The sequence below is a fragment of the Carassius carassius genome, chromosome 33 (assembly GCF_963082965.1).
Source record: "Carassius carassius chromosome 33, fCarCar2.1, whole genome shotgun sequence".
NCBI lineage: Eukaryota > Metazoa > Chordata > Actinopteri > Cypriniformes > Cyprinidae > Carassius > Carassius carassius.
Window position 1 is genome coordinate 14,245,246 of NC_081787.1, and position 20,750 is coordinate 14,265,995.

Here is a 20,750-nt window from a genome sequence, read left to right on the forward strand (position 1 = left end):
GAATAATCAGGGTGACAAATCAGTTGCCTTTAATAGTAGAAGACACACAAGTAGAAAAAAAGAATGAAACTGTATATGCCGGTGTTTAGGTGTAAATGAATCACACTTTGATAATAATTAACACTTGTCTCTCTTACACTCAAATGTTCTTTCTAGGATTCAGCAAAATTCAGAATTCATATATGAGTTTTTATACACCCACACACAGTCAAAATGATTTTCCATGTTGCAAATACAACAAAGATTTGCTGTGATACTAAATTACTATTTCAGTCTTTATGCTACTATTTCAGTTATGCTGGGTACACACCAAAAGATTTTTTACATCTTATAAGATTTTCAAAATGTGATAGACCGCAAACATGAGAATAAAAAATCCTAGATTTAACCGTTTTGCTCCTATAGTGTGTGGTGTACCATGATGTGACAAAGACAGCACACCACACACAAACAGATTTTCAACCAGAGTCTCGGCTGTGAACATAGGAAATCTCGCGAGACTTCAGAATAAGCATGAGGACGATATGCAGGAAGAAATTGCAATGATAGTGTTTGGACTGATTTTATACACGACATGTTGTATAAACATTCATGCTGTTGCCACAAATCAACAAGCTGATCCTCCATCTCTGCTGTCCACATCTATTTCACTTTGTGCTGCACCATGACTGCTTCCATCTTCCATCATTTCGCTTTCTGATGGATATTGTTTAGTTTCAGGTGATAAACTCCAGAGCGTGCGCGTGTTGGTCCTAGGGGTTCCCCCCACACATCAGGATTTATGATCGTAAATATTAAACATGTTGAATATCTACGATTCGCAATCGGGGCGGCTCTGACGTTCTTCCGATCAGGTTCGGACACTCTTAACACCTCACACCAAGGGAAAATCTGATAAAATAATCTGTAGAACCATCAAGATAATCGGGCCATAGCTAAGATTGACGGAAGGGGGGAAATCGGCCCAAAATCAGCCCGATTATCTTTTGGTGTGTACCCAGCATTACTTATCAATTCTGTTTAATAACTTGAAAAAAATTAAATGAAAAAAAAAAGTGTACACAATTTTTTTTTATAATTATAAATGCTAAACTTTTCTTGTAACCTAACTTTCTAGTTGAACATTACTTACTTAATTAAATTTTTCTTCTTCCAATTCTACTTTTAATTTCTGCATTGTGTTTATTACTTTAATTCTAACTAATTCAATTTGAATAAATAAATAAAAAAAACACTCAATTTAATTTTTTGTCACAAAACAGGTTCCTGGTGTGGACTTTATCTACATTTAGTCATAAATGTATATATAGACATACAGTAGCCTATACACATACAGTATACATACATATACGTATATAAAAGTATATCAATATTACTATAACTCATACACACTCAACAGACTATCCATGAGTGCAATCAATCCCTCTACCAGGCCCAAGGTCACAAAAATCAATATTGCTACAGATACTGACCCAAAACACATGCAACCACACACACAGACATATCCCTGATTAAGGAGCCTCTGCATGAGAAAATGTACACAAATATGCTAAAGAAATCAGCCATTCTCAAGCTTTCAAAAATACACTTTAATGTCCTTAAAATATGCAATTCAAAATTTCAAAGGTTGTATGTTGCCCTTGGTTTGCCCTCAAAACTCAAGCTGACCTAAAAAGCCATGTATCTCAGCATTCATGACAATCACAGGACAGCCTATTCATTTAATGTTTGTCCAAAAATGGGCTCAGCCCACTGTGGCTTTGGGCCTGTGTGTAATCAGACTGCTGGTGATAAACGAAGTAATCTGTGGTATTGGCAACCCGCTCACTCATGCTTTCTTTTTGTGTTGGCTGGTTGGGAAGAACTGTCAGTCAAACTGATGGGGCTGTCCAGCAGACACTCTTCACAGTGGCCTTATGGGAGAACTGCAACAAACATTCTGGGTTTTAATAAAAACTTTGCCTTTTCTAATGTTTTAAATCGACATCCAGGGGTTATTCACAGTGTGCCTAACAACAGCCTTATATGAAATGTGAAAAATGCCTAATAACCAGATTGATCTGGGACACAGTTCATTCAAAAGTTTGGGGTTGGTAAGATAGCTGAACATTTTTGAAAGTCTCTTAGTTCATCAAGACTGCATTGATTTGATCAAAACTATACAGAAAAAAATAGGAATATTATTATTACAATTTACATTTGTTTTCTGTTGTAATATATTTTAAAATGTAATTTATTCCTCGTTCCTTCGAGGAACTAGGGTTACATTCGTAACCTAGAGACGTTCCTCTTCAGGAACTCGAGCTGATTCAAGCGCTTTGGGGAACGATGTGCCAACGCTGCCAGACTACCAATCCCCTGCCTAGTGTGTATCCGAAGAGCACAGCTAAGGCAAGAGGACAGAAGAGCCAGGAGCGGCTCGCATATCGAGATTGTAAAATCTGGAAAATGTAGAGGGCGTGGACCATCCAGCAGCGTTGCAGATGTCCAAGAGGGACAAACCTGCTAGAAAGGCCTTAGAGGTAGCCATACCCGAGTAGAGTGAGCCTTGGCTCCCAAAGGAAGGGGAAGACCAGAGGACTCATAGGAGACGTTGATAGCCTCGACTATCCAACGACTAAGGGTCTGCTTAGAGGCAGGGGAACCCTTTTTAGGAGGACCGTAGCAAACAAGCAATTGGTCAGATTTTCTCCACAGGGCAGCTCTGTGGACGTATGCGTCCAGTGCTCGCACTGGACACATACAATTTAACTTCTCCTGGTCTGGCTCCCGAAAGGGAGGAGGGCAGAAGGCCTGCAGTACTATAGGCTGTGGCGTAACAGAGGGAACTTTAGGATCATAACCCGCTCGAGGGTATAAGAATGCTTTGGCCATAACAGGGGCAAAGTCTAAGTAGTTAGGGGCCACAGAGGGGGCCTGAAGGTCTCCAACTCTCTTTAGAGAAGTAATAGCCAGTAAAAGTGCAGTCTTAAGGGTCAAATGTCCATCTGATATATCTTGTATTGGCTTGAATGGAGCTTTACAGAGAGCCTCTAACACCACAACCAAGTCCCACGGGGGAATACGGGACCGTACTGGAGTTCTCAGCCTCAGTGCACCGTGGAGGAAACGTGTAACTAGGGGGTGTCTACCCACTGACTGACCATTGAAAGGGACGTGGTAAGCAGCTATGGCCACCACGTACACCTTTAAGGTGGAGTGAGTTAACCCCGCAGAGAGCCTAGCTTGTAGAAACTCCAAAACTGTACCAACTGGGCAGTTAACAGGGTCAAGCTGGCGGTCTCTGCACCATGAGGAGAAGAGTTTCAACCTCAGGGCGTACAGTTTCCTCATAGAGGGAGCTCTGGATTGGAGGGGGGGTCTCAACAACCTCGGTTGAGAGACCGGAAGCTATGAGCTGTGCCCCCTCAGGGGCCACACCCACAACTTCCACAACTCCGGGCGAGGGTGAATTATTTTGCCCTGCGCCTGAGAGAGTAGATCTGTCCTGATTGGAATCTCCCATGGAGAGCCGTCGAGGAGAGAGATCAGATCTGCGAGCCATACTGGGCCCGGCCCGAATGGGGCTACTAATAGAAGACGGACCCCGTCCCGGCGTACTCTCGCCAGAACTCCTGGGAGCAGAGCGATAGGGGGAAAGGCATACAGACGAAGCCTCAGCCTGGTCTGTACCATAGCATCCAGTCCCAGAGGAGCTGGATGAACTAGAGAGAAACAGAGGGGACATTGCGATATCTCTTGAGTCGCAAAGAGGTCCAAAAACTCTCCATATCTACTTCACCACCTCGGGGTGAAGCCCCCCGGGCCTCGGCCCCTGTCTCAACAGTATGTCTGCTCCCACAGTCAATCTCCCAGGAATATACACTGCCCTGAACGAGAGGAGTTTGTCCTGGGACCACAGAAGGATCTGGTGTGCCAGCTTGTACAAGGGGCGCGAATGCAGATCTCTCTGGTGACTGATATAAGAGATCGCCAATGTGTTGTCGGTGCGCACCAACACATGGTGACCTCTCAGGTCTGGGAGGAAATATTTCAATGCTCGATGCACAGCTAGCATCTCTAGACAACTGGTATGCCATGCCAGATGGCGACCGCTCCACAGACCACCGCGGGCAGGGTGGCCACTCATGACCGCACCCCAACCGGTGAGGGACGCGTCTGTCGCTAGCGTTACACGGCGACCAAGAGCTCTCAGCACCGGGCCCTGATTCAACAACCAAGGTTTCTTTCACATGTCTAAGGCACGAAGGCATCGCCGCGTGACCTTGATAGTTCATAATGGATTACCCCTCGGGGAAAATCCCTTGGTCTTGAGCCACCACTGTAGGGGTCTCATGTGCAGGAGGCCAAAACGTATCACGTTGGACACAGCTGCCATAAAGCCCTAACAGTCTCTTAAACTGCTTGACAGTGAGTGACTGGCCTTCTCTGACTCTCTTGACTGAGGTAAGGATTGACTTGATCCGAGCAGGAGACATACGTGCCTGCATCGTGGTCGAATCCCACACTACGCCTAGATAGGTGGGGAGGGGAACCAGAACCGCACCTACACATTTCATGAACGTGCGGGGTGAGAGTGCAAGGCCGAAGGGAAGTACTCGATATTGGTGGGCTTTGCCCCCGAAAGCGAACCTCAGAAACTTCCTGTGTTGTGGAAGGATGGATATATGGAAGTATGCGTCTTTGAGATCTATTGTGACAAACCAGTCCTCGGATCTGATTTGAGCTACAACCTGTTTGACAGTGAGCATTTTGAACTTCAGTGACATTACTGAGAGGTTTAGATGACGTAAGTCTAAGATCGGACGCAACCCCCATCCTTCTTTGGAACTATGAAATACCGGCTGTAAAACCCGGACTCCCTGTCTAGAGGAGGGACCACCTCGATGGCCGCCTTCCTTAATAGGGTATTCACTTCTTGTTCCATCACCAGAGCCTGCCGTGGGCTGACTACTGTCGGTGTAACCCCATTGAATGTCGGCAGTGGATGGCCGAAAATTGCCTCTTTCTATTGTGTGCAGGACCCATTGAGATACATTTGGCAGTAGTTTCCACGCTGCTAACTAATGTACTAAGGGAATCAGTCTCTCGAGACTGACCTCTGGTGTAAGAGGCCCCCAAAGGGGCGGCGAGTGTCTCAGAACCGCTACGCTCACGGACGGAAATAACTGAGAGCACTGCTCACTGGAAGCCGCTGCGCCCTGAAACTCTGGCAGGGTTGGCATACCCACCTCCTGAGGGCACTGAGGTGAGACGGGCACCGTGTAATGAGGTGGACACCGCTCTACCCCAGTAGGGGCCGCCGTCTGTAGTCGTGACCGAAATGCGTCATGACTTCTTGGCCGTGGACCTCCCAGCCTGAAGTACGGCTCCATCGGATTAGGCTGGGAAGTCGCTGGCCCAGAGCGTTGCTTCAGCCTCTGGTCCCGAAGCAGGGAACACGCTCTGTTTGTACGCGGAGGGGGCTGCTCCCGCCCAGCAGTCCCTCCAATACATCTAACTTCACGAGTTAAATAACTGTCATTATATTCCTCAGAATTTAATGTAATCAAACAATCAGACAAGTAAACACGGTCTGGATTGTGATACAATGCACATTGAAGTAAAATATATTGAACTTCTCGAAGTTAGATAACGGTCATTAGATTCCTCAGAATTTAATGCAATCCAACAATCAGACAAGTAAACACGGTCTAGATTGTGATAAAGTACACATTGAAGTGATATATTAACTTCTCAAAGTCATTAGATTTCTCAGAATTTAATGTTGTCAAACAATCAGACAAGTAAAGACGATCTAGATAGTGATAAAGTACACATTGAAGTGATAGAACTAACTCCTCCTTATTAAATGGAGTTTAAACAACCAGACAAGCGGTCGGGTATGGAAAAATTCACATCAAAACTGAAATGATGTAATACATGCGTTGCCTCGACTGCGTGCGAATAGCTTAGTCACACAAACTGACCCGCGAAAGCGGGACCGGTATCACGAGGAACGCTGGCGAAGGCTCACTTCTCGAAGAGAGCCCCCGGGATCGAACGCACGTGAAATCATACGCAACGCACTTTGATCCCGGGCAGACCACGCACAGACTGTGTGTATCCCCGCCTCTAATGTTTAGCTTTGTTGAGCAGGGAGGAACACACAATCTGAAACGCGGTCTGGATTCACCCTTCAGATGCCTAGTCTTAGCTTTGCTCTTTGACATACTAAAGCTACCTAAAGGAGCTAATAGTGACAAACGACAATAAATAAGACTGACAAGACAGAATGACATGCACACAAAGAGCGCTTGCTGAAAGACAAGAAGCTGAAGTAAGCTGCGTGGCAGGTGCCTTTATAGCTTCCTGGTCGCTACGTCACCCCGCCCGTGACGTCACGCCCTTCCATTGAACAGATTGCACACAATATTCAGAGTTGATCTTGCCAAAGGCGTTTCCCCAAAGCGCTTGACGCAGCTCGAGTTCCTGAAGAGGAACTTTCTGAATAATAATTACCCATATGGCCTGAGTAATGAACATGTGATCATTAATGCACTCCGTAGGCCTACATAAAAACATGAAATAGCCATGACAGTCAAAGAGGAGCAGAAGTGTTTTATCTCGGAAGATCAAAATAACTATGTCATGTGTCAAAGTGCTTGATATCACCTCACAAACATTAAAGGCTGTACAGTATTTTCATGCTGGCTGTTCAGTCATTTGATATTCAGTTATCCATAATGCACCAAACACTGTTTCTTTGATGGATAAAGGAAGGGAGTGAAACACTGAACGGCTGCCATTACAGAGTGATGATAGAGGCCATGATAAAAGAAGAAAGACAAACAGTCGCCAGAAGATTTTCTACTGTCTTCTTTACCATGGCATTTTTGTTATCACAGAAAACTTAATGCTGAGTGACTGACTGATAAAAAAAGAAACAAACAAACAAACTAAAAAAAACACTCCCTTGCCCTTTCAAAAGAGTGTGAAAGTTTTATCCAATCTGAGCTCCTCCACTATACAGTACTGTAGGAGGAAAGTGTGTGATTCTACAGATAGGAAGGATAACAGAAAGGTACATTTTGCTTGCCTGCCTCACATATAGATTCTCTCCTTGAACATTTCTGCACAATCTGAGCGGTGAATGAATGCCTTCGAGCACTTAACATAGTGGTGGAGTCAGGGGAATGAACACATGACCTCTATCAGACTGTGTAGAGCTGTACAAAAGTCCCTATTCTCTGTGGCTTCATAGGGAAACAACAACAGCAACAATAATGCATTCAACAAATTAAAATAAAGAAATTAAAATGAATGAATGCACACCATGATGCTGAATTTACATTAATAACATTAATTATATGTATGCTAATATATTCATTAAATTCAATTTCAGATGCATACTGCTTGCTACCTTAAATCAAATTCTGAAATGTAATTAGTTAAAATAGCCTGTAATAAATGTAATGAATTGAAGCATTAATTAAATGCATGCTAATACATTCAATTCCTTTCTTAAATTTCAAACTAACCCTGCTGCTACCTTTAATTAAATTCTGAAATGTAATTAGAATTTAACATGCATATGCAGTCTACGTAACACATAACGAATTGCATTTATTGGTTTAGCACAGAGAGCATTTACAATCAAAGGTGAGACTACTATAGAATAAAAGACATCTTGTCAATGTCGGCATGTCAAGCTGACAACAATCCCCTTTCAGACATCTCCAGAGGTTTTAGTGTCTGACAGTAACTGGTAACAACCAGACTGTTCATCTTTTGCACTGATGAGCTAGCCAGTCTGTTACCACATTCTAGGTAGGCAAGAGCGATTGTCCTCCCCTAGCTTATTTTGCTGCTTTGCTAAGATTGATGACAGCAGCTGATGGGTTCTAGACGAAAAGATCCATGAGACAATTCCGAACCTCAATTCCCCATATGACAGCAATTCAAAAGAAAATGGGCCATTGACTTTTTTTTTTCTTCAAGCAGTCCAATTCAACCAAACATCACTATGGCTAAATGCACAGAATTCATCTTCATTCCAGCGCAATAAGAGATGTGAGATGTCCCATCTATCTACCCATAGACATAAGTATATCCATGACGAAATAATATCATATTCCTTGGGCTGCTAACCAAATTAGGAGATCTAAATTGGGCAATGACAATGACATTGAGTCAATTATCTTGAATGTTATGTCTCCATTAACTACGCCATCAATCTTCTTTCCACTCATTTTGTCTTATTAAATAAATCACTAAAAAAGGAACGGCCCAACTAGTTTTCCCCATTTTCCTACATGTTTCATCATAAGAGGAACATCAAGGTTTCCAGGCTACGTCACAAAATTATATTTTTACATATAAAAAAATTGGGGTTGGTAAGAAAACTGTCAATTGTGCTTTAGTGTCTGCGTTCAAGATTTTAGAGTCTCAATAAGGTTTCAGTGTCTCATTTATGGTGCAGATGTGATTGTGATGATGTTGCTCTAATCCGGCGCACGCAGCATGCGGATGATCAGATAATTCCGCGGGGGTGGGTTGAAACGTTTAATCACGCCTCCCAGAGCTTTGCCATGCATGACCTCATCTTTGCCTCTACAACTTCACTACAATTACAGAGCAATTTCAAATATGAGCAAAACTTACAGTGCAATTCAGACATATTAAGGGTATTTTTTCCCCCACTTTTTAAATCTTGTTTGTTGAAAACACTTTTCTGTATACCAGAAAATAAACATTTGTGTCACAGTGGTCTGGATGTATTTACATCAAAAAAACAGGCTGTAATCTCACAACAGTCTGGCTCTGTGTAACATGTTCTCTTGAGGATGTCAATTCTTTTGACAGTAGACATCAGTTTAGAACTTATATATCTGTACTGACAGAAGTTCGGTTTACTTAAAGTTGGAAGCTGAAAGGTTTGAGATGGGGGCTGACACAACATGAACCACATTTGAACCCAAAACTGTTATCCATCTGCGGATACAAATATTGGCCTATACCTGGATAGTGATGCCCATGGACTGTCCTGGTGATGAAAATCACATTACGTGGACAGTGCATGGACCATCACAGACTATTTCAATCACACTACACCTATCAAGCTCAAAAAGCAAAAAACAAAAAAATTGTCTCTATAACTTATACAATATTATGTCTTCTGATGTCATGTACTGTATATTTGATATATTAAATAAAATATTATTTTAATAAAATAAAAATAAGACATTTATTATTTAAACCTATAAATATTACTTATATATCATATATTTATTTTTTAATAATTAGAATTAATATTTATATTTGATAATTCATATACACTATTTTTATGCCACTGTTACAACCGTGAGTTGAAAAGCTCCTTGAAAAGCTCCTTGAAAAGCTCCTTGAAAACTTGCCCTCTGTGTTGAGCTGAAAAAATAACAGCATAAAGGTTTAAAATGATGAGAACAGAATTTTCTTTTTCTGGTTCATTATTACTTTTATCACTGGTGTGCCTACAAGATATTTCCAAAAGTGCTTCTATAACCATGAAAAATCTCAAAACAGACATAATGCATGAAGAAATAAAAAGGAGACTAACAATCATGTCACATGAAAGAAAACCTGCTGAGTTTGTTGTATAAAATGTCTTGGATGTGTCATTTTTCTGTAATGACCTTAGAGAGGGGCAACATTTCCTCAACTTCACACAGCTTATGAATGAGTACTACATAACAGAAAAAACAACAACAACAACAACAACAACAACAACAACAACAAAAATAATGAATTTGTCTGTTTTTGAAGTTGCTGGGAACATATCAGAGAACAGGGACTGTTTCTTGACTCGGGCACTCGTATAATTAATGTTTACTCATTATAGTAAATCAAGTTTTCCTCTCTGTTTCATATGGTTTTTGTGCTCATTACATTTATTTATTTTTTTAAATTCTTAGTTTATCCCTTTTAACTATGTATCAGCATCTAACAGGTAGTGTGGTTCCTAATAGGCTCATTAGCAGTCCAGGCAGCAGTAGGAGGGACGGCCCGGGTGGGTCTCTCTCTCAGAGGACTCCACAGCTGTCTCTACAGGGAGAGCACTTTAATTAGATGTCACACGGCAGAGGAGATGCAGACGCTTTCAGTACTCTGAGATACAGGACTTGGCTGACACACTAAAGAAATGACATGTCTGGTCATGGCAACAAGCCATTGGGGTGTTTCATGTGTGAATTCAACTATTTTAATTTTGTGATCCTTTAACTGGGTAAACTGGTTTCATTTTGCAAGACATAATATAAAAGGGTGAATTACATAAAAGGGTGTCAACAACAAAGAAATAGGAATATCTTTTATAATTTAGTGAACATATTCTAAATCACATTTTGAATAAAATAAAATAAAAATAAATAATAATAATAATAATAATAATAATAATAATAATAATGCATTTAAATATAGATGTACTTCATTTGTCATGTATATTTGAATAGATTAAAATGATAAAAATATGCTTCATATCATGAACCCCCCCCCCCCCAAAAAAAAAAGTATTGTATTTTCCACTCACACATCAAGATTATTATTATTATCAGTATTTAAAATGGCTGTGCTACTTAAACTTTGTAGAATGATAAAAACATTTTTCTAGGATGGTTTGATAAATAAAAAAATCATTTATTTAAAATATAAATCTTTTTAACATTATAAATGTCTTAAGTGTCATTTTTGATCAATTTAATTCATCCATTTTTTTTCCACTTCTCTCATAACTAAACCTTAACATATGAGAGAATGCAAATTTGAATTCAGTCCATCCTTTTAATTGTCAGCAACATCCAAAACAACAGAAGAAAAACACAAGGCATGTGAAAGGCTAACTGATGGCTGAATGGAGGTACATCAGACAGACCGCAAGCTTCATTAACTCTTCGTTCTCATGAAAGAATTTGAAGTAATGGGGAGAAAAGAATGAGATGAATATATCATCTTCAAAACATCTTAAACAACCCAAACTTACACAGTGTGTAGAGCAAAGTGCAGAATTCTGAAAAAGCCATTTAATTTCCCCAGTGCAAACAGTCATATGGTGGTGAGTCACTGGAATAAGGGACATAATTGAAGCTTAACAAACAGAGAAAAGCTTAATGGTGGGATATTTTCCCCTAACACTCAATGTGGCAAGATATTAAACTTTTTTCTCACTAGGGCTGAGAGTAAAGCTGTCTTCTGAGACGTCTGCCGATTATTCATCATAAGTACTTTGAAAATTTAAAACTTTGACACATTACATTCTTCCTTTTGTTTGGTGTATTAAACATGAGCAGCTGGGTACGACAAATCTTGGGGGTCCACCTTAAAACTATATGACAGGACGCCCTTTTTTATCCCGTTTTGTGCTGATTTTCTTTTCATCTTTGTAGATTGCTGTCATCTAGAAAGTGTCATCTGATGTGAAGAAAAATTGGTGCGATGTAATGATGGAATGAACAACAGACAGACGGACGGACGGACGGACGGATGGATGAATGGATGTTGTGATGGGTCAGGCCCCCTGACACTGATGGTTGTCCCGCATGATACGGAACAAAAGAGTTTCCTTTGAATATAATGCGCTGTAATTGCACGAGATGTTCTGTTGGGCTTCAATGTATGCAAGCAATTAGAAAAGCATTTACATTTTGCTTTGCCAACTCAACAGCTTGTATCCCATCATTATCCAAACCCAATGCCTCGTGCCAAACCACACAGCCCTACAGGCACACAAAATCTCAAACCTCATCCTTGGCTAGAGAGAACTCCTTCACAGCCTTCCCAACGGGACACAAAAGGTCTGTAGCCAACAGCATATGCTCTGTGTTGTTTTATTACTTAGTATCATGGCATCTACCCTGCTACTTCTCTTCTTCGCCCTGGTCAGCACATACTTTAGAAAGAATCAGCAGTCTCTTGATGTTTCGGGAAGCTTTCATCCTGCTGTTTTTTGGTTAATTTGCTCTGGCATATGTACAGGCCCCAAATCACAAGACTCTGGCAATATCAGTATTTGTAAACACCGCCTGGCCAGACAATCAAATGCCATGAGAGACAAGAAAAATATTGGAGTGGTAAGGCGGAGTATAAATGATGCATCAGAGAAGACTAGTATGAAGGCCTTTGACACTTAAATGACCATTGCTGTGTGAAAATGGCTGTATTTTTTTTTAAACACACAAAAAAGACATATTTTTGTACCTACAATAATCATCCAACTTAATTAAACTTAGACAAAAAGTAAATATACTACAAGGCACACAAAATCTTTGACTGCATGCCGTGTTCTGTACTCTGCTTTACATAAGATTGTTCTGATGTCCAATCCATTACTGTTCTCTCAACTCAATTTTAATTCAAGTCTAATAAATTCCATCAGCTTTTTTATTTTTTTGTCACCTCGTCCACCTTTTTCGGACAGGTAAAAAACAATGCTTAAAGTCCAGATAACTGTCGCCAGACAATAAAAACTTAAGCATCCTTTTTTAGTCTCTCAAAACTCCTGAAAACAAGCCCAAACATTGCAGCTTAAGTGCTCCTGCCATTGTGAAAACCATTAGGACCTATTTGATACGCTGCTGATAATTACATTGCATAATTATCCAATCCCATCATCTCACCAGTTCCTACTGTTTAATCAAAGCTTTCAATTGTGGTGAACAAACCATCATTTTCTGAAACCACATACATGACTAATAGTAAAATAATTGCACAAATACCTTGAAGGTTGTATTACACAATTGCACAAAAATCCTATTAAAATGACAAAGATGAATGAATTTTCAGAGGACAATTTGCAATCATACATTGTGGGGTCTTCTGTGAAACTTTTGATTTGCAGGACAATCATCTCCCCTAACTTACCCATACATCTCTCTGGCTTTTTTACACTGATTGGCCCAAGCAGGTCCATATCATCATCTGATGACCAAATGCTTTGTCTGAGATTTGATTTGAGAGGGCATTTAGAGGTTTGATTTCTCGGTCAGGACATGGAAGTGCTTGGCTCATTGCCTACATGCATTCTAAAGGAGATATGAAGTGTTTGAAGAGTTTTTCTGCACATGAATGCTGTAGTTTAGGATGCCATACTGCATTCATGAGGCTGCCTGGCCTTTGTGAACTTGACATAATTCAACAAAGTGTCTCTTAGATGATATACAGCAGCAAGTGAACACAGATTTATCAATGTTTTGAAATATTTCATATGATTTCAATTAGTTTTGAACCATTTGATTTAGATACAATGGTCCATTAGTGACACATATGACACAAATGAACTGGTCTAATTTTTCATCTAAAGTCATCTTTAGAAATCTACAGTTCTCTCAATTGATCTTCACCTTATCCTGAAATGAAACCTAATATATTATCCAGCAGAACAGTAATGATCACCCAAAAGAGTCACCATTCATATTTGTACTGTTTCGGTTTCAAAATGATCATGATTTCAGAAACACAGTTCTCAGTTCTTAATTCGGATTTTACACACAAACATAATATCGATGCTCCATTCATTATTGGCCATATCTGATCCATTAGTGCTGGACATAATTTCCATGAATCATATATTGCTTATTATGCAGAACAAAACAACTTCTCTCTTTTTTGGAAAATAAATTTGTAACAAAAAAACAACAAAAAAAAACCCTCTCCATTGCCTCCCTGCACATATCAGGATATGCTGTTCTTATGATCCAGAATTCTCATCCATTCAGAGTTTACCAAAACACATCTATAAGCAATTAAAGATGATTGCGACAAGCAAGTAGTCAGTACTAGGGATGTAAAAAAACCCTTTAATACTAAAAACAAAACAAAACAAAAACATAATTACCGTTCAAGTTTTGTTTTTGAAACAAAGTATCTTATGCTCACCAAGAACATAGTTGATCAAAAATAATAGTAAAAACAGCAATATTGTGAACTTTTATTACAATTTAAAATAACTGTTTCCTATTTTAATATATTTTAAACAGTAATTTACTTTAGTGATGGCTTTTTAATCTTCAGATCATGATCCTTCAGAAATAATTGTAATATGCTAATTTGCTGCTCAAGAATATGTTTGTGGAAAGTTATGCTTTTTTAGGATTCTTTGATAAATAGAAAGCTTATCAGAACAGCATTTATTTAAGAATTATTATATTTTTGCCCAATTTAAAGTAAAAAGAAAGAAACAAATAAAAACCTTCAACAGCCCATAAAAACAAAAAAGGAATCGACAAATGGACAATAATTAATAAAACATCATGTTTGTTCTATACCTTTGTAGAAGCATTCCTCGCTGTGCATTATGGTTATTCTCTGATGGGTCATACAGGAGGCTCTGTGAAGCTCACAGTGGTTCTGGTAGAGTTTGCCATCAGATCCACACACAGGTTTATAATGTGGGTTGCAATGTTCCAGACACTGACATTCTCCTTCACCTGTTTCTCGATCAACCACACAGTGCTTTCCCAAACCACAGTATTTGTGTTCACAGGGCCCAGGAAAGCCATTCTGACCAAAGAACCCTGCAAAGACACATTAGATAGAGGGGAAATCATGTTAATTTTTAATATCACAAATATGATGAAGCATGATACACGCTTATTCACTCGGACAACTACATAAACACACATCATTATAAGTCAGTGCGTTCTTTTATACAGGGTTCAATTTATAAATATATTTTTTCACCCCATACTCAACTGAACAACTAACTTACTGTATTTTAAAACACCATCTTTACAATACAAAGCATATAGAGCTAGAGAGGCCATGAAAAATCTCACAACCATTTTGCCATACAATGCAGTTGTTTTGTATTTGTGGTGTTTTGACAGTGTTGGCAGGAGTTGAGAAACTATGCGGAGGAAACATTCCCACTGCACTGATGATATGCAAGCTGTATGGGCTTTAGATAAAATATGTATGACTGTAATAAAACATAGCCTGAGCTCTAGCAGGCTTCCCCTTATAACCAATTACAAAAACGTGAGCTCCACTACTCCTTCAGCAGATCATTTCATAGAGATTAAGAATTGAAGTCATGTTTCAGCTCTCAGTCCCCCTGTTAGACAATGGCAATTAAGTTTGAGAAAGAGAACTTCATAGATAAAGCTTGTAAAAGCTGTATATAAACTCTCAGTGATTGTATAAAAATGACAGAAGCATTGAAATGCATTAAACCTTTTGATTGTATTTTCTTTTTATGTCTTTTACAGCACTCATTTATTTATTTAAAACATTTTAACATTACTTTTTGTTTAATTTTATTTTATTAATCATAATTTTTAATTATTATTAAAAATTATAATTTGAATTCAAATTTAAGCAAAACTTAAATATTGATTGGTTTATACTATAAGAAAAGGAATATTCTAATTCCTCACAATTAGAATAATCTTTTTTTTTCTTACAATAAATAAATAAAAATAAACCAACTCCATGACAGCTACACATTCATTTACACACTTTTGCTGGAAAATGTGGGATACGTTGCAAAATATTCTTAATTTGTCATTTTCAAGCCACTAACAGACTTCCAAGTCACTCCAGCAATTTCATAACTTTATGGACCCAAGATGGCGCCGCAGATGCCTGCCTCGGTGTGGGGCTCTCTAGAAGCTTCATTGTTTTTGTAAGTTTGTCCTGTTTATATATATATATGTACCACAGCAGCGACGCTGTTCAGGCGTTCTAAGACGCTCAAGCATGGGAAGCGAGCCGAACTTTTAGAACAGCACTGCTTAGCAAATCTCTAACCTCTACCCAACAAGATGGACAAACAACTTCTGCTCTCCTGAAAAAAAACAAGGATTTTTCAAACTCTGCTGCTCTGTGATTCATGGAAACCTGACTGAATGAAGCCATTCTGGAGGGCAGGTTACATCGGCCAGCCTTCCAGCTGTTTAGGGCGGATTGCGATACAGAATCAGCAGGGAAATCGTGAGGTGGTGGGACATGCTTTTACATCATTAAAAGGTGGTGTACAGTTGTAACAACATTAAAGAACATGCGCTGTACTAATCTACAAGCGCTCTTCCTCAACGGTAAGATGTTTTACTCGCCGCAGGAGTATTCCTTGTTCATCCTTGTTAGTATTTACATTCCTCCGTAAGAGTGTGTGAATGGAGCACTGCAACAGCTGGCTGATCATAGAGAATTGTGAGAATCGGTAAATTCCCATCCAACAAATGCACCATCAGCACTGGTGCCCCCCAAGGATTTGTTCTTTTCCCACTGCTCTTCTCCCTGTACACCAACGACTATACCTCTAATGACTCCTCTGTCAAGCTCCTGAAGCTCCTGAAGATGACAATACAATCATATGCCTCATCCAGGTTGGTGATGAGTCTGCTTATAGAAGTGAGACTGAGCAGCTGATTGTCTGGTGCAGTTTTAACAACCTGAAGTTTAACATGCACAAAACAGCAGAGATGATAGTGGAGTTCAGGAGAAACGCCCTGCCCACTCACTATCATGAACAGCAATGTGGCTTCAGAACAGTCATTCAGATTCCTGGGCACCACCATCTCTCAGGACCTGAAGTGGGACAATCACATTGACTCCATTATGAAGAAGGCACAGCTAAGGAACTTGAACCTTTTATAGGAGCTGCTGATACAGTTCTACACTGCAGTCATTGAATCAGTCTTCTGCACTTCAATAACGGTCTTGTTCAGCTCAGCTACCAAAACTGACCTCAGAAGACTAAAGCAGAAAGTCTGGAATGCTGAGAGAATCACTGGTAAAACTCTCCCCATTCTCCAAGAACTGTACTAATCCAGAGTGAGTAAAAGTGCTGGTAAAATCTGGACCCCTTAATCCATGTCACTTCCTCTTTGAACTGTTACCATCTGATCTGCACTTCAGAGCACGGAGCAGCCAGACAGGAAAGGTTTTTTTCCCTCAGGCCATATACCCCGTAAAAAGATAAATGTTCTCCCCACTTATACTTATATTTATTATATGCATGTTATTTATTTAAAATATTTCCATCCACATTCCCTTGCATAATTTGAATATAGCATATCTGTACATACATATACTATCTATTATCTTTTTGTCTATTGTGTATTGTTTTTGTATATTTATTTTGAATCACTTATTTTTAATTTGTTATCAGTGTCTTGTCACTTGTCATCCTGTCTGTGCACTGAAAGCTTCTGTCACCAAGACAAATTCCTTGTGTGTGTAAGCACACTTGGCAATAAAGCTCTTTCTGTTTCTGATACTGATTGTACTATAAATGTAAGCCAACAAGATAACTTTGGTGACACAAAAATTAGCCAAATACACAACAATCATGTTCTATACATCATAGAAAACCAAAGTAAGTTTGTGAAGCATAATAACACACAGTTGTGCTTTTATGTACATTGTCCTTTACAGAGAGTTAGAGACCTTTTAGATTTGTGTAATTAAATGATGACTCCCTTCATCACATACCACATAATGAAGATCTATTCACTGCAGGTTGTTGTAGTAAAAGGAGAAAATTGGCTTTTGCCAGCAGGGTGGACAGAAGCCAAGATAGTCTCTGATTGGTATGCACACAGTGCCTCACTCTGACCACGGTGACATCAAAGACAAATGACTAATTCAGTTGCAACAATTTGTTATTGATGAGTCAGCTTTTCAAAGAGAGGAGAGAGAGTATCAGATGGAGAGAAGGAACATTTGATTCTCATGAAGGGTTTAGGTGAAGGTGTGGTGTCCGGCCTTCATCTGTCCACCATCAAACATGGACTTTTCATCCCAGTAAAATCCAACACGAGAATCCTAAACAGAGTGGCATACACAACATTATCAAAGTCTGCACTAAAGTAACAGTACAAAGAAGTGATATTCCAAAAAGTGAGCCAGAAAAAAGTTGTCAGCAACAAAAACAAACAAACAAAAAATTGTCTCATTACCCGAAGAGGTCAAAAGAAATGCAGCCGCCTTCACCAGAGAAAGATTTTTCTACCTGACACCGGCAGCAAAGCCATGACTTCGCAATAAATAAGCTTGACTCACCCAGTTGGTCTCTGAACCGAGTGTCAGCCCTTAGGTGCTGATTATAGCAGATCCATGACATGCATGATAACTAATAAGAGCTCAGCACAGGGCTTCAGAGTCAGATACGGTCATATCTCTTAATACAGATGTACACCAGAAGACATCCAGACAAAATGAAAGGATGAGCACATCAGTTACTCTGTATTTGTGAAGATTTTTTATTAGCTGTGAGAAAGAGCAACGTATTGGAATAGAATTGTGAATGCTTGTCATATCTTAGCTATTGTAATTGATATCCGTCTGCACAAAGACATTTGTGATGATAAATAGAGCACAGTCTAAGTTTCAGAAGCCAAAAAGTTCCATTCTTTTTCTCCACAGAGACACTGATTTTTAACCATTCTGTGTATATATTTCAAGGGAGACTTACCTCAAAAGATATCAGGTTATTAATCAATGGTATCGTATATGCTTCTTTTGAATTATCACTCAAAAGTATAAAAATATATTTCTTATGTCTCTGTGTAAAATATTTGCTGAGTTTTGGTTCATTTTTATAATATGTTTCAGAGAGAAGTTCATGGAGACCGAGATGGCAGAAAGCGCACCCTGTTTGTTCTATTTTACAAAAGCACAGTGTTTGGCACAATCAATTGTCAGCGTACACAAATAAAAGTAGACCCTTTAAAGACTTGATTGATTTTAGTCTTATATGTATCTGAGTATTTTAGGATCTTCTCTCTGTTCTAAGAAAAAACTGCAAGTGAATGCGCCAGTGCGCAGAGGTTTTATAAGGGTTTACAAGTACTTTATAAGTAACTGTAATTAAATTACCTAAAAATGAACAGTAACCCCTTATTTGACTTTTTCAGTGGATAATTAATTATATTACTTAATTACAGTAACACATCACTTAGTAACTTGTTACACCCAACACATAAGTATTGTTGTCTATCTCATAGTTGGTTTGTGTGTTTTTTGGCTTTAAACTCTGTTTTGAAATCTCTATGGAGAAAATGAATAGGAAAATAAATTTACCAGGCTACAACAAGATTCACGTTACAATATAAAGAGAGTTTTAAAACAGTAAGTACACAAGATATCCCTGACAATAAACATACTGTGGTCAGGGATAGGTTTTCAGTTTTATGCTTCAGGGACCAAAATAAATAAATAATGATGCACTTTATTTGTTTTATTCTCATGCTCAAAAAATAATAAAATGTATATCCATTGGGCACCTACTTTTTTTTTTTTATTACTTTTACCTTTTGATTTATATAAGAGAACATTTTATATAGCCTCACTACAGTCTAAACATTATGATTAATGATGCTGTTAGAAAAAAAACACTTTAGATTCTCTCAGTGATTTTGGCATTAAAGTGTTTTCAAAGTCTGCATAAAGTCTTTCAAATAAACACTGACACCACAGTGCTTGCATGAGCGGTGACATGCCAAACTTTCAGAGCCTTTGTTTAAATACATGGGTTTTGTTTCTTTCCTCTTAACTCTGCGTCATCATTACATTCTCTTGTCACCACCAAAGGTGCGAGTCCCAGGCTATCTGATGTTTTCCAGCACAGAAGCCAGTCCTTAGGGACTCTGGGTAATGTAGTAAACAACACTCGGCAGCTTTTAGCTCGGCTCGCTGCAGCCCTTTAAGAAGCCTCTGTGGACTCTGCTGCTTCAAAACAGAGGAAACACATCAGCAAAAACAGCCTTCAAACAGTGCTTCAAACTCCTCATGAAAGACGACACAGAAACTTGCTGTGCTCACCTGCCTACCAATACTCCTCCATCTGCTGTCTCTTTACCAACTACTCTGCGATTCCTTTAAACAAACCAAATCTCTCCCAAAGTCGTTACTGGAGTGCAGAATGAGATATCACAAAACGACGGCTTCTTATCATTCTGGGGGTTGTATTAACAAGCACCTGGCTGAGGGGAGCCGTATTTATAGAAAGCTTTGCTATGGGAAAGGAGGAAAAACACAAAAGTTTGATGTGTTCCCGGGTTTTCATTCATTAAACATGCTGCTGTACAATCACTAAGCACAACAATTCACAACTCAGCACTGGCTAAATTAAAGCGAGACGCTGCAGCATCTCAGGCATAATGATCTGCGATCTGCTTCCTCCGAGACACGTCAGTTTGAATCAGTTGTGGCATTATTTCTCATTTATTATTTTACTTTCCTTTATTACCTGACGCAGATCAGCTCTAATAAATCTGCCAAATGGAACGAAAACACCTATGGAACACCATCAACAAACTGCTTTAGTCAGACAATAAACATGAATTACTGCATGCATAATTCACTTATTTGAATTATTAATAAAAGCAAATATCACTCTATGATGAAGCGCTTCAGAGTTGGACCCTAAAAATCTGAAACATAAAGGGGATAATTTACCAAAAAATGTAAATTCTGTCATCATGTACTCACCCTCAAGAGTTTCTTGAAGGTGACCTTTCAGCAGTTATGGTACCAAATGACTTCTACATTAAGGATAAAATATTAAAAAATAAAATAAAATACCAGGAAAGTCAACAGGGACCATCAAATGTTCAGTTACCCATATTCTTCAAAACATATTCTTTTGTGTTCTGCAGAAGAAACAAATTCATTTGGTCTGAAACAACTTGAGGGTAGGTAAATAATGACAGAATCTACTTACAGTATTTGAGTAAATTACCCCTTTAAATTAAAGTTCACAAATACTTTTTATAGTAATTTTAAGTCAGCAT

The 20,750-nt window shown here is 39.1% G+C and overlaps 1 protein-coding gene across 2 annotated transcripts in view; it reads right to left on the bottom strand.

The window, feature by feature from the left end:
• LOC132113794 (follistatin-related protein 5-like) overlaps positions 1-20,750 on the bottom strand; it is a 165,170-nt gene that overhangs the window by 108,298 nt on the left and 36,122 nt on the right. For both annotated transcript variants that reach the window (XM_059521796.1, XM_059521795.1), the window contains exon 4: positions 14,280-14,528. In XM_059521796.1, the coding sequence (XP_059377779.1) occupies positions 14,280-14,528 (249 nt within the window). The remainder of the gene's footprint in view (positions 1-14,279; positions 14,529-20,750) is intronic.